Consider the following 13,762-nt stretch of genomic DNA (forward strand, 5'->3'; position numbering starts at 1 on the left):
TGCTGCGTGCATGGCTGTCACAACAGCTGCAGGAACACCGTTGGCAAACGACCGCCTGTAGAATTCTGCCGGTTCCCACAGAAATTACACGAAAATAAAAGAAGTTAACTTTCCACCAGAGCTGAGCGGCGTGTAAACAACTCGTCGAACTTCATCCATAAATGATCCCACTTTCATTCAACTGTTACTATTTGTTTGATCTGTGTACACAGACATAGCAGGACAGAGAGAAATAAAGAAGGAGCAGGCTGCATGCCGTCTAGAGAACGCCAGCGTATTTCGCTCTGACGCGTGATCTCGTCGTGTCTGCCCGAACGGCGAGCACTGGCAGTCAGGGCGGAAACAGACACGCATTTGCAACGTCCCTGGAGAGAAACAAAAAAATAATAATAAGCTCACCGCCACTCGTACGTCGTAGTCCACGATTTTCATTTGCACTATGCGCTCCTTGACGATGTGGGAAGTCTCCGTCGCGTTCAGGAATTTCTTCTTTCATGCCGCACAACGTGTACCACTCGCGTACAACTTCGAGAAAAGCGACAAACAACTCATTGAAGCAATCCTACGACAACCGCAGAACAACACACGATGGTTGCTGCTCGCAGTCATGCTCACGCGAGAGCCGTCGACGCGCTCTTCTAGCAGACGACACCCAACAAGAGATTCATGGGCGCTTCGCACGGCCCGAAATGGTGTGTGTGGTCCGATGGGCTCCTAGTGCGATTTCAAAGGGACGTAGCAGCACTAATTGTTTCTCGTTACTGCTGCACGCAGCTGCGTTTTTTTTTTTCTCTCTGCGGAAGGGTGTGCTCATAGCTTGGTTTTCAGCAGTAAGCGGGATGAAGACGTCTCTTGCCTTTCTTGGGTGACACCAACTCGCTGAACGGGTACGTTCAGCGAGTTGGTGCATAGAAATATTTGTGGCGTAACTCAGGACGAGGGAGATAAACGAGAGATCCTATCCTTTATCCTGTCGTTTTTCTTACTCGTTCTCAGTAGGGCCACAAATGTTCGTTAAAAAAAGGGGGGGGGGGGGGCTTAGTTGAATGCCGTCCAGAGTCGCGGAGAGGCCGGCTTTAAGAAAGTGGTTTTTTGGACTGGATGGTTGAAGCGCTAGCAGTCACAACGGGACGTCCGTGTCCGCTAGCGCTTCCACCATCGCGCCGGGACGTCCCGTTGTAACTTTCTCGTCCGCGCCTGCTAGCGCTATGACAGGCTGCCTTTCCACGGATACGTGAAACACAAGTCAGCGTGAGTCAGCACGGTGTACTTATGCACAAAAAGGCGAACAAAGATTGCTGTTCTAAAAGAAACGCTGCCGCCGCAACCGCCACTGCCGCGCTGAAACATGTATACGCGCGCACGGGCGCGCACGTATTCTCCCAACCCACGAGTGCACCGCTCGCCCAACAGAGGGCGGGAGCAGTGGCGCCACCATACCAGGTCTCTAGACCTATAGGCTTCTCTCTCTTCTGTACAAAGGCAGCGTGTACTGTGGGACTCAGGGTCCGTCTCAGGGAAACGCATTTTTAGCAGTCGTTTATTGAATGCTCAGTTCACAGTTATTTATCAAAGCTCGTGATGTCAACACTGTGTTGAGCGAACACGAAGAGTGACTGCTTTGTATAGAACAAGCCACATCTTTATTGTGCAACCAATTTTCTTGGCGAGTGTGCAGGTTATGGCTGGCTGCCTTCCGGGATGCCTGAAGTGACTGTCACATCGCGTGGAGGGCTATCTTGTTTCACTTAAGCAAACTTGCGTTCTTTAGGTATAAGCACGAATGCTGACCAATGTTGAACGAACAGCAAGACCCCTTAGCCACAAATACGACCTCAGAATGTGCACGTTCTTCTCTTCAGTGTCCAACGAATACAGTGACACTCAATAATGTGGCCCACGAAGTTCACCCACGACTGAAACGATCAGCACCGAATGCGTTGCGAGCATGACCTTGATTATCTAATATGGACATGTCAAGGCTTACAACTGGAACGCTCCCGTCTCCTGTACTGCAAGCCGGCCTTCGCTACAGTCACACGACGAGCTATGACCAATGCATGCATGATAACAGATTGTACAAGACACTGCTCCAATTCATGCACGACACAGGCCTTACCGCACACATCTAATACAAATATACACACAAAATAATATATCCTAAATGCAAGCCTTATAGCAAGAAAAAAAAAAGAATGCATTACTCAAGTTCGCGTGAACAACAAAGCTGCATAAAACGACTATTGTACTGACAAGTGTCATCCTGTGTTACAGTGGCAACCGGAGTAATTGTATATGTTCGCTTTGTTTGTCTCCAAAGCTATTTCCTATTTATCTCTCTATACCATTACCCTGCCTCCCAGTGTAGGGTAGGGAACCGGATATTTGTTGTAGTTGAACTGGTGCAGTTTCTGGTTTTCTTGAACAATTCTTGCTTTCGTGGCGTCGTAAATTACGATAGTTTTACCTGCGGTATTTCGCAGTATGACTGACAATATGGCGCGAAGCAGGTCATGTCTTTTCTCTTAGCCTTTATTCTAGAAGGAGTACTCTCCGTTCCTGCGCGTTACATTAGGCACACCGACAGTACCTGGAAGTTCCCGGAAATGCACATGTTCCAGGAATGAAGAACGTCCCTGGCAGCTATCGCCTCACTTTTGAACTGTTTTGATAAATTGCTTGAATTTTAATAACTAGCCTGATGGCGAGCGCAGCTTGCTCCCCGCGTTAGAGTGTACTAGAACTGTACCCGCGTTGTTTATATATTAGCAGGCGATAGAGCGAATCTTCTTTTTGGAAGCTCTCTCATGAAGACGAAACATTGCACTTTTGTATATTCTCTTTCATAAGCTCGCGATCCTAAGATTTCATAGAATAGAAGGTTGCTTAAACGTTACAAACGTGAAATAACGACAGCCTCAGTAGCAGTCGACGTGCATTGTGACAGGACCCTGACTGCAGCGCCACTTCTGTCATATACGCAGAAGCAGTGAACTATGCCGATGGGAACCTGTTCTCAACTAACCGCCGTGACGACACTATGACCATCTGGCGTCAGAAATACATTTAATCGCCAACCAGGAAGCCACACAAGTGCCTTAAGTTTTGAGAGGCGCGCAAATCCGCAGGAGCCTAGAAAAAAAAAAAAGGCTGGATAAGAAGATGAGAGGGCATATATAATAAATGGAGTTCCGCTACGGCTGCAATAAGGCGACCTTGAGTGAAATATATAGTACCCTCCGCCTGCATGAACCGCTGTGGCGTAACTAGGCCCTGTGGCGCTGATGGCTATCAGGGTTGGATCTATGTCCTACACGAAACAGTGGTTGCTTAAATGAAACGTGAATTTCCAATCAACGCCTCAGGGACTCTTCAGCCTGGTTAACAGGATTAACAGGAACGCATCTCGAAGGCTATGGTATTGCTGACTACATGTACCGGAAGCGATTCGGTAGCCGCAAAGACGTCTCTGGCTCAAACGCTACCTACGATGCACAACAGTGGTTGCCAGATTGAAGTTTTTTCGTCACGGCGGCTTCCAATGCTCATTGTCTTGTGAGTGGTAACGTCTAGCTTTGAGTGAGCTCACAGACCTTTTCATGCTGTATCAACCGGTACTCTTTTATTGTGAATCCATTGGCGATTGCGTTGTTCGTACTCCGGAAGTTGTAAGGCGTAGTGTTCAGGAGGGACAAGTGTATGTATTCAGGAAGACAGTGCCAGTGTAAATTATAGAAACACTTTATTGGCAACCATTTGCATTCGCGCTGCGCTCTAGACTATCATTGGCTTTAAGAGTAGTACGCTTTTTATTGCGCACGCTTGGTGGCATTTACATCGATCCCAGACGAATTTCTTGGAAGTCGTTTTGCTTTTTAAGTAATGCTTGAGATCGTCGATAACACCGGCTCGAGCTTAAATATGCTGAAAAAGATAGCCCACTTCAACCAAGGGCATTGTTTTGCATATATTATTCAGCCACCTAACTCTGCACCTGTTGTGAAGTGATATTCTTAGCTGATAAATAAAACATCAATGCTCCTTGTGCGTCAGCCACCGTAATCGGAGTATGGTCCTTATACATTAGTGAAGACAGATGGATGATACTTAGGGAGATGTTTGCATGTGGGTGATGACTTTGTGTCTTATCGTCCTACCCCAGGTGCCGTGTCGCGTTTATGATAAACACAATATTAACACACTCACACAATGTAAACGGCACATCCCTTAGTGATACGGGCATGCACACTAAATGTATATTGTAAGGTGTCATAGGGCCTTTTAATATACAAGGAGCCTTTTCGTATGACGCGCAACGTCCAGGATGGCGATTTCTCAGGAATACGGTAACGCTGCAAAAGAGGCTAGCCGTCGGCGTTCGGAGGACGGTGTTCGCGAGGACGGCAAGCCTGATGCTATGCAAAGGTTTCTCAGCAAAGGAGGACATCAACACTAAACTGCAATGAACGTATCAGGTGATAAAGATATAGGTGTTACCAGGTAAATGAACTAATGAATCCTCATTAAGGACTCGAACGATAAACGAAATGGAACTGCCAGAAGCAATAACCTGAACTCGCGAAAACGTCCACTGCACGAACTCATGTCAACAGCGTAAATTTGAAGGATTAGCAAAGCTATAGGCGTGTTCATGCGCTGAGAATATGTGCGCGTACGAGAATTATAGAAAAGCTTCAAGACTCTTGGAACCGGCAGGCACAACTTAGCACATGTAAGTTTGTTTCATTTCCTTCAAACGCAGCCATACTATCAGAAACGCTTTGCGTGTGAAGCATCTCATTATACGAACTCCAACTAAGATTGCATTCGGCAGCTGTTTTTCGTGAGCTTTAATATACGTAGTCTCCATACGCACAAGTATTATCCTCCGGCACAGCACGAATAATGCCCATCTGGTAGCAAGAGCTTATAACAGGAAAAAGAGTGCGTACGTCTTAAAGATCTCTCGACAGTCGATCAGAAAGAAAGAAAAAAAGAAAACACTGCCGCCTCGTACGCCGTATTCGCTTTGTCCCGAAAGGTCGAACAAGAGCACATGTTGGCCTTGGAAGCAGTTCCAGATGTTCCCCGGCTTAACAATGCTCCAATAACGGCAGATACGTCAGCCACGAAAAGTCGGCGGCTGCGAAGACGACGAGCAGTGCGAGGGACAAAGAACAAGAGATCGCGCTTGGGCTGTGATATTTCGACGCCGACGACTCCAGAAAGAAAGGATAGAAAAAATCCTGCGGCAGACGCGCGTCGATCGTGGGCGGAGGCGCGAAGACCCGCCGACGAGGGCTCGTGACGTCAACGAAGTTGACGGAGTACGTCACTTCCACCGGCAGTCGTCGAGAGAGACGAACTTCGGCCGCGCCGCCTCTGCCGTACGAACGTAAAACAGAAACTACCTTCTCCTGAGGCCTGGACGCGTGCTCGGTCCGAGCGTGCATGACGTAGACGCGTACTTCCGTCACGGGCAGGACGCAGGCGTCCCTTCCGACCGTCGTCGATGAAGATGCGGCCGCTTGCGTCGAGTCCGTCACCGGTGAGTTCTCGACCAGAACGGGGACGAAGTCGTCGACCCGGGACCTGTTGACGTTTCCGAAGCTCGCCACGTGGGTCACGTGACGATCCATACCTATGACGTAGGCAAGCAAGGCTTCCTGCAGCGCCGAGCAGTTCGGGAACCTGCAGGGCCACAGTAGACAGCCGGTCCTGACATTGTAGCGAAACTTGACGGCGCTCTTCTTGACAGGAGAAGTACAGGCCCCGTCAGTTGACTCTGGAACACTTAGGAACTGCGGGAAATCTTGTTCCCGACAGGCCGACCCGTTTTGACCGAAGCAGCCCGCCAGTACTGGAAGCCCTGTGATGTACCCGGGATTGCCGCTCACTTTGAGCGGCGCTGTTTCATTCGAAGATGGCCAAACGAAGGAGACGCTGAACCTTTGGCCGAACTCCACAGTGCCAGGTTTAAGCGTGACGAGCTTGTAGTGGGCGTCGATCCTGGAAATGCCATCAGCACCATTGTGAAAGACTCGGAAGGACGCCTCCGAAACCACGTGGTCGCAAGAGCCATCGACGTAGCGAGGAGCGCAGTCACTGGTGTTGGCCACTAGGCAGGTGTCGTTGTAACACACGAACGACTCTATTTTCAACTTTTCATCCGGTCTGGACTGTATGGAGAAGTTGCTGTGGTAGGTGAATACGGAGAACGCGGAATCAGATGAGCAGGATCGTTCCAAGGTGCCGGTGACCTTACGTCGGCACTCGTAGTCCGCGTCGCGAAGGTACATGATTACTTCTGTCGCTTCGCAGCGAGAACTGAACAGCTTGGTCGGCAGCCCTGCAAAGAGAAATGGCACATTTTGGCGGGTGCAACTATCATCATCATCATCATCATCATCATCATAATCATGATCGACTGTAGAAGTTCCTTGAAGTTTTTTTCGTTTGTTTCCAAGTAACCATATACGCCAATTAAACCTACTCCCTTTAACATTTTCCCGTACCTTCTACAAACAAATAGAAACTTTAACTGAAGAGACACATTTGACAATCGAGAGCAAAGTACAGATGTGATATTTTCGACCCTTCAGTAATAGTTGAGTTAACAGGAGGTCATCGATATTCAAACAACTTTAAACTTAAGGACATATCTTAGAGGTGCACTTATTAAATAGTTATAGCAGCTTGTCTATAGCCCGTTTCGGCTGCACTTACCAAGAGGTTATTATACATTGACGTGACTACCTTTGACTACATGGCTTCGCGACAAAGTAGAAACAAAACAGGTGACGAAAAGCTATTTAAGCTATTTAGGGCACGCTGAGGCTTGCGAGCATTTTTTTCTAGGGTTTAAGAGCTTCGCTAACCTTCATTAAATGCAAGAAAAATTAAAGGAAGGTGTCATGCCAATCCACCTTTGACTGAGTACACTGTATTGTACGTTGGATTTTCTCGTGCTGAGGCTAGCAAGCGTTGCCGTATCTGGCGAACGCTGCAGATGTATTACAGTAGGAACATAACTAGTAGTAGAGTAGTGGTAGCAGTAGTAGTAGTAGCCGTAGTAGTATTACCAGCAGCAGTCGTAGTCTTAGTTGTAGTCGCAGTGTCAGTAGTGCACCCCTTTCGTGCAGAAATAAAAAAAGAACGTCTAGTAGTATCACGTGAAATCACGGATAGCTGTCTACACCATCTCAACATCCCCGCAGCAGGTCCCTGTGGCACGACAAATTTTATGTAGATTTATATAGCTAATGAATTTTATTTTGATGATGATGCCGCCGCGGTAGTCTAGCGGTCACAGTGGTGCGCTGAAAATCACGAAGACGCGGGTTTGATTTCCGGCCACGGTGGTGGCATTTTGATGGGGGGGACAACTGAATAACACACGTGAACATAGATTTCGATGGACGTTACAAACGCTCCACGTGGTCAAATTAGCCCGAAGCCCATCACACTGGGGCGCCTTGTAATGGTATCGGAGTTGTGGCCCATCAAACCACAAAATTCATTTCCTTTGCGAAGAAAAATTCCGTTATGAAATATTAAAAATCTTCAACCTAGCAAGTTTTGTGGACATTTCATGCGCGCAATGAACTCGCCGAAGAACTCAAATTCATAGCGATACTGTTGGCACACTAGGGCGCTAGCTTACAAAAGCTTGGCCTTGAATGCCTTATGAGGAACCTACATCAAGAAATCTTGGTTATAGGTTGATTAGTTAACTACTTCGAGAACTGGAAGGAGAAGTGTAGCATAGAACCAATCTGGGCTCCACTGTCGCCTTTAGCGTCCATCCACGTGACGAGCTCAACTTTGGCAGAACCTTTGTGCATAGGATATAGCCAGAGTGGAAATGTATATCGTTTAACTCCCTAAAACTCTCCTGACAGGAGACTAGAAAGAGAGAGAAACGAAAGAGGTAGTAGGGGGGAACTTAATAGAAAGAGAGGTATGGTTTGCTACCCCACACTGAGGAAGGAAAGGTGGGAAAGGAAAGACGGCTGTCAGGAAGTGTACGTGCTCAAATATACCTGCGCATTGTAAACGCTGACAATGCGAGCCTCTTCTTCAGCAAACCGAAGTGCTCCTTCAACATGGCATTTAAATCAAGCCCTAGATAGTCGAAACATACCGTACACATATTAATTCAGCCACTTGTGCTAGCCAGGCATCCATCTGTTCGCTTCATAACGAAGACAAGAATTTTTGTTGGCGCAATTGCCTGGCGCCCCATTACGACTCGCACGCATCACTTGGTCTTATCTGAAAAGACCAGTTTGTTATGGCATAAAAAAAAAGTATTCAGACAGCGTTCGTGTCATCTTTGCTTCTTTTCCTTCGTCTCTGAGGCGCCTCGTTTTTCAAATCGCGTTTAACTAGCAACTCTCTCAGCATGCTGTTTTCGAGGAAACGCATAAAAGAAACTGAACTATCGACATATAGCAAGTAGATGGATGACATAGAGGCAGATGGTAGCGACGATTAAGCAATAGCGCATTGTCATATTTATGCGCACGTCAATTCGCGCACTGGTAGAATATGGCCAGCTTAACATTTTACGCAGAAGCTTTGTTACCACAAGTTTCGGCTTGCTTCTGCATCTCGTGTTTTATCAGCTTCGACTGTGCCGAAACATTTGTAGGCTTAGGCCGGTGTACGTTATCTCCATTGGATGAAAGTAGGGCAGTTAGGCGCGATCCCTACATGAACGATTTTCTTTCGACCGTTGCTTTATCGACGATGCATGTTCCCCGAACACGGAACCATTTATCTATCGGACGCCTAAACATGCTCCTGGTGTGGAGAGCAACATGGACTGTCATATCGACGTAACCGTGGCTCAAGTTCGGCTGCGCTAAACAGACACAAAGCTTGTTTGCGGCATGCTCGTGATCCCCTCACTGGCTTGAAAAGATCAATGGTGTGTTTGTGATGCATGGCCTCGGGTATGCATTGAATCAAATAACACAAAATAGGAAGAAAACCAACAAGAAAACCACAGGCATGCGCAGGGTTCCCAACCCAGGTAAGGTAGGATGATAGGCGACAGTTCATCGTAGACCCCCCCCCCCCCCCTCCGGTCGAGTCCAAAAGACAACATGATTCGAAATAAATGAGAAAATGAAGCCATGACGTGCTTCTCACAATGACCTGCCTTTTGTACCTGGCTTTCCGAGAGTGAAGATGGGAATTAGGCTGTTCTTATAATTCAACATCAGGGGCCTTCGGCCGTCATTATCGTGAATGATCTGCGTGGCCATGACCCTGCTCTTTCAACAAAGGTGGGAAGTAAACAGTCATGGAACATCAGGGGCCTTCGGCTGCCATTATCGTCAGTAAACTGCGTGGCCATAACTCTGGTCTTCAAACAATGGCGGGACACGCCCGAGTGACTAAAGGTATGGGGCAGACTTTGCGCCTCCCTCTTAGGTCAGATGGGGCGGCCGCATCCCTTGTCCTCCCCCTTCTCCCCGTGCGCACGCCTACGAGAACAACAACGAAAAGCAAAAGTAAGCACCTGCTGACAGCTTGCACCTGACGTCATGAACGCAGGTTCTTAACGTATTGGTGCTCCCACATGGCGGCTTAGATGACGTCAAAGCAGCATAATCACATGGCAATTAACCTGCTTCAGCGTGAAAACGACGCCGCTGGAACGTTATTTGGCCTCTGTGCATGATACGAAAGAACCACTGCAGCATGCGATTTACTGACAACGCTAACATGACATCACAAAGTTAGCGTCCCTCATTGTTGGTGCTCCAGCATGGCTGTTTCCCTGACGTCAGTGCAAGCCATATATAGAGAATGAATGGTCGCTAAAGAAAGATGGATACAATGTTTTAGTTCAATCGAACGCGTGCGCAAATCGCCGCTTCCGCAAGTGTCGCCTATAGTCCTAACAGTGTAGCCTGTTCGCCAGCTCTCCGACATTTTCCATGCGAGTGAGCCTGCACTGAAATTCACGACTGAAAATGCATGCGGAGAAAGAACAAAAGATTCGTAATGTTCACAGAGCTTCCTGCAAGGTTACCTTGTATTTCGCGTGACGCAGACATTGAAACGAAAGAAGTTAATTAAACGAAGAGATGCAGACATCACATAATGCAATGACTCAAGTGTCAAAAGGAACAATGGCGATTCACCGCCACAGCGCGACGACAGGTATGACAAGTAGGCTTAACCAGAGTCATGACAAATACTACTATTTTTGCGATCCATTCCAAGAAATCTTGACAACGGTGAAAATTACGATAATATACTTCCAACGAATGCAGCGGAGCACGAACTATTCCTGCCCTTTACGGTATCTCCTTCATTCCACTGACGGTTGCTACTCGCAGTCATGTCACTGCAGCAGCAATATCCCTTGAATAGTATCTGTGCTTCTCGTGTGTCGCTTCGATTACATTGCAGCGATAGGTGGTAAGTGGCATAGGCTACCACTACTGTCGCCATTACAGCTGTAGGCCGGCATATACTACACTACTACTTATACTTTCGTAGAATAAGGATGAGCTGCAGCGCATCCGGCAGACACCCCCAAATAATGTCAGTAAATCTGCCATTGTTATTAAAGCAAAAAGTGTACAATGAGTGCATACTGCTAGTTCTAACATATGAGTCTAAACATGGAGGATACCAAAGCAACTAGAGGAAACCTTGAGGACCACGCAGCGCGCAATTTAACGAAAAATGATAAGAGTAACATTAAAAGATTGAAGGACGGCAAAATGAGTCAGGGAACAACGAGGGTAGCAGATATCCTAGCTGACATCGAGCGAAAGAAATGGACCTGGGCTGGCCGCGTAATGTGTAGGACAGACTACCGGTGGATAATAGCAACAGAGTGGTTACCAAGGGATGGGAAGTGCAATCGAGGAAGGCCGAGGGTTAGATGGAGTGGCGAAATTAAAAGGTTCGAAGGGATAAAATCGAATCAGCTCGTACAGGATATTGCAGACTGGAGGTCGCTGGGAGAGGCTTTCGGCCTGCAGTGGATTGAAACAGGCTGAGAATGATGGTCATGACTACTACTACTATATGCTACTACTGCTACTACTACTGGTATATACTATTACTTTTATCACTACTATAAGTCCTACTGCTATTACTACTACTGCTACTACAAATACTATACAATGCACAACTTCTGCAATGCAGCACAGAGAGCTGCTAAGCAGCACACTTGCTGCCAACAGCGGTACTACTGCAAACCAACAATAGCTGTCAAGCAATTAAGCTGCAAGCGCAGTCAATGCTATAAATTACCAGTGACAATTATGGTGCATTGCTCTTTTGAAGCAGGTATGACTTCGAAAAAAAAAAAAAACTGAAACAACCCGCGCCGCATAGTATTTTCCAGGCACTAACTCCTGAAACAATGATTTTCGTCAGAGTTAAAAAATTCTAAGAGCTTTTTCGGCTCCGCGTCTTTAACTACAACACTAAATTGTACTATTTATGGTGCCGTTTAGTGAACTAAGAGCACCAAACAATGTAGAAGCCTTTTCAAGCGTTAGCAAGTTCCTTTGTTTCCCAACGGGCTTTGTTCTCATCGTCATATTTATAGAATCATCAGTGTTATCCAGTTATATTCAGACGAAGTACCTGTACCTATGACACAACCTTCGCGTTATCGCTCGGTATGATATATGATATATTCTCAGAATAAGCAAACACGGCGAGCATTAGCGCCGTTTCTCCGCCGATCTATGGAAGTGCGTTGTTTATAAATTAAGATATAGAAGGAGTCACGTGTCTAGATTTCGATGGCTTCTAAATCCAGTAAGTTAAGCTTCTAGGAAAATACACCAGCTCTCTAAATTCATGCAACGCCTAGAAGCAGAACCAGGAAGTATAAGTACTATCGAGCCTTGAGAAAACATCAATACAACAAAGAAATGAAGCTGAACAAGTGACCCTTTTTTATTCGCATGGAAAGCAATGAACCCCGACACAATAAATCTTTATAAACATTTATATCTGTGGGTCTTTATGAACTACGAATGTGTACAAAAGATGTCACCAAAAAAGTTGCAGCGACGTATCACTACGTGAACGCCATTGTAAACAAATTGGTGTTGTCACCTTGTGAATGTGGGACGAAGTTGGGCCTACCTCGCAGGTAATGACATACCACGTATACGATGCAGAAAGATTCAGCGGGGGAGGAACAATGCAGTCGACTGAGATCGTCAAGGTAATTTATTTCGCTCACTGGGGCCCGTTATGTCTTGCAAGAAGTCTAGTTCCTGAGTGTATAACTTAAAGCATTACCAAGTCCATAGCAGGCTTTCGTCTTCAAGTTTTACAGTGTCTAACACACTTTTTCTTCTCAGGGAAGGGGAGCTACTACCTCTTAAGACATCCATTTGTTTAGTGGCGGCGTAAGGACTCCAGCTGCATCTCTCTCTCTCCACACGACTTCCTGCACAGCGAGTGCTTATAAGATAGTGAAACCTTAAGGGGCAAGAACAGAACAGAGTGGGTCAGGGAACAAACGGGTGTTAGGGAATGAACATGGACAGGGCGTGTAGCTCGTAGGCAAGATAACCGCTGGTCATTAAGAGTAGTAGACTGGGTTCCAAGAGAAGGCAAGAGCGCGAGGGGGAGGCAGAACGTTAGGTGGGTAGATGAGATTAAGAAGTCTGCGGAGATAACATGGCCGCTGCAAGCACAGGATCGGGTTGATTGGAGAAACATGGGAGATGCCTTTGCCCTGCAGTGTGCGCAGACAGGCTGATGGTGATGTTGATGAAAAACGAGAGACAAGACTGCACTAAAAACAAAGTACTCACTCCACTCGCCAATGACTGCCGTCGTCATCGACCCGAAGTACAGGGCTTCCAGCTTTGAAGAGGGCCTGCGGCTCACGCCTGAAGGCGTCATCAGTCGGCCAGTCGTGGGTCACCCTGCCCTTAATAAGGCTGTGGGCGTCTGCCAGTGTCTTTACTTCGGGCGGATCTGGATAGACGTCCTTCTTCTTGACGTTGTCGACCACAATGCACAGCAAGTCTCCCACCGGTCTCTTCTCAAAGAGCGTCCTGTTCCGGAAGACGACGTCTCTCTTGGTGCAGTACCTCAAGTCCGGCTCCCCGGGTTCCCTGTCGGTGCAGAGCTGGAACGCCCGGGAGTCGTCCGGGCTACAGTCCCCGTCACAGCAACAGTCCACATCACACGAACCGGCGGTCAGGTCGCACCCGCAGCGATCGGTGGGCGTCACCGCAAGTGAGGGCCTGGGAGGCGTTGCCGTTGCCGGTAGTGGCGTCACCGTCGTCGTCACAACGTCGGTCGCTTGCGTCACCGTCGTTGCTGCGGTGGTTTGCTCTGGTTGGGATGTTTCTTCAGCGAAAATAGTCGACAGTGCAGTGGTGACGTTGGACATTTCCGCTGTTACGTCAGTAGACATCTCATTGGCACTGGCAAACGGAGCAAAGCTCAATGTGCAGCAAATGCACGATACAGCCAAGAAAAGTCCATTGGGCTTGTCAACTAGCAGCTGCATCTTGGATCTTCGTGTCTTCCACCCGAAGTTGAAGCTAAACGCAGCAAATACAAGTTAGCCCAGCAAACGAAGATGCAAGAAAACCATTTAGGTTAACTGCTGATCCTGGCTCATGCTTTAGCATTGTCATTTAGAATCATCATTCTCATATATTTGGGCGCAATTTACCAAACTGAATATTCGAGTTCCATATGACAACAAAGAAAATTATCTCAACAGCATAGCGCGTATTTCACAAGCGCC

The 13,762-nt window shown here is 47.4% G+C and overlaps 1 protein-coding gene across 1 annotated transcript; it reads right to left on the minus strand.

The window, feature by feature from the left end:
* Positions 1 to 5,075: 5,075 nt before the first annotated feature.
* LOC119401712 (tectonic-1-like) lies at positions 5,076 to 13,747 on the minus strand. Its single transcript, XM_037668641.2, is given in 3 exon segments — positions 5,076 to 6,349; positions 12,813 to 12,825; positions 12,827 to 13,747. Coding segments are annotated over 3 exon segments (1,962 nt in total). The 5' UTR covers positions 13,520 to 13,747; the 3' UTR covers positions 5,076 to 5,093.
* Positions 13,748 to 13,762: the final 15 nt, after the last annotated feature.

The sequence above is a fragment of the Rhipicephalus sanguineus genome, chromosome 8, assembly GCF_013339695.2.
Source record: "Rhipicephalus sanguineus isolate Rsan-2018 chromosome 8, BIME_Rsan_1.4, whole genome shotgun sequence".
Classification (NCBI taxonomy): Eukaryota; Metazoa; Arthropoda; class Arachnida; order Ixodida; family Ixodidae; genus Rhipicephalus; species Rhipicephalus sanguineus.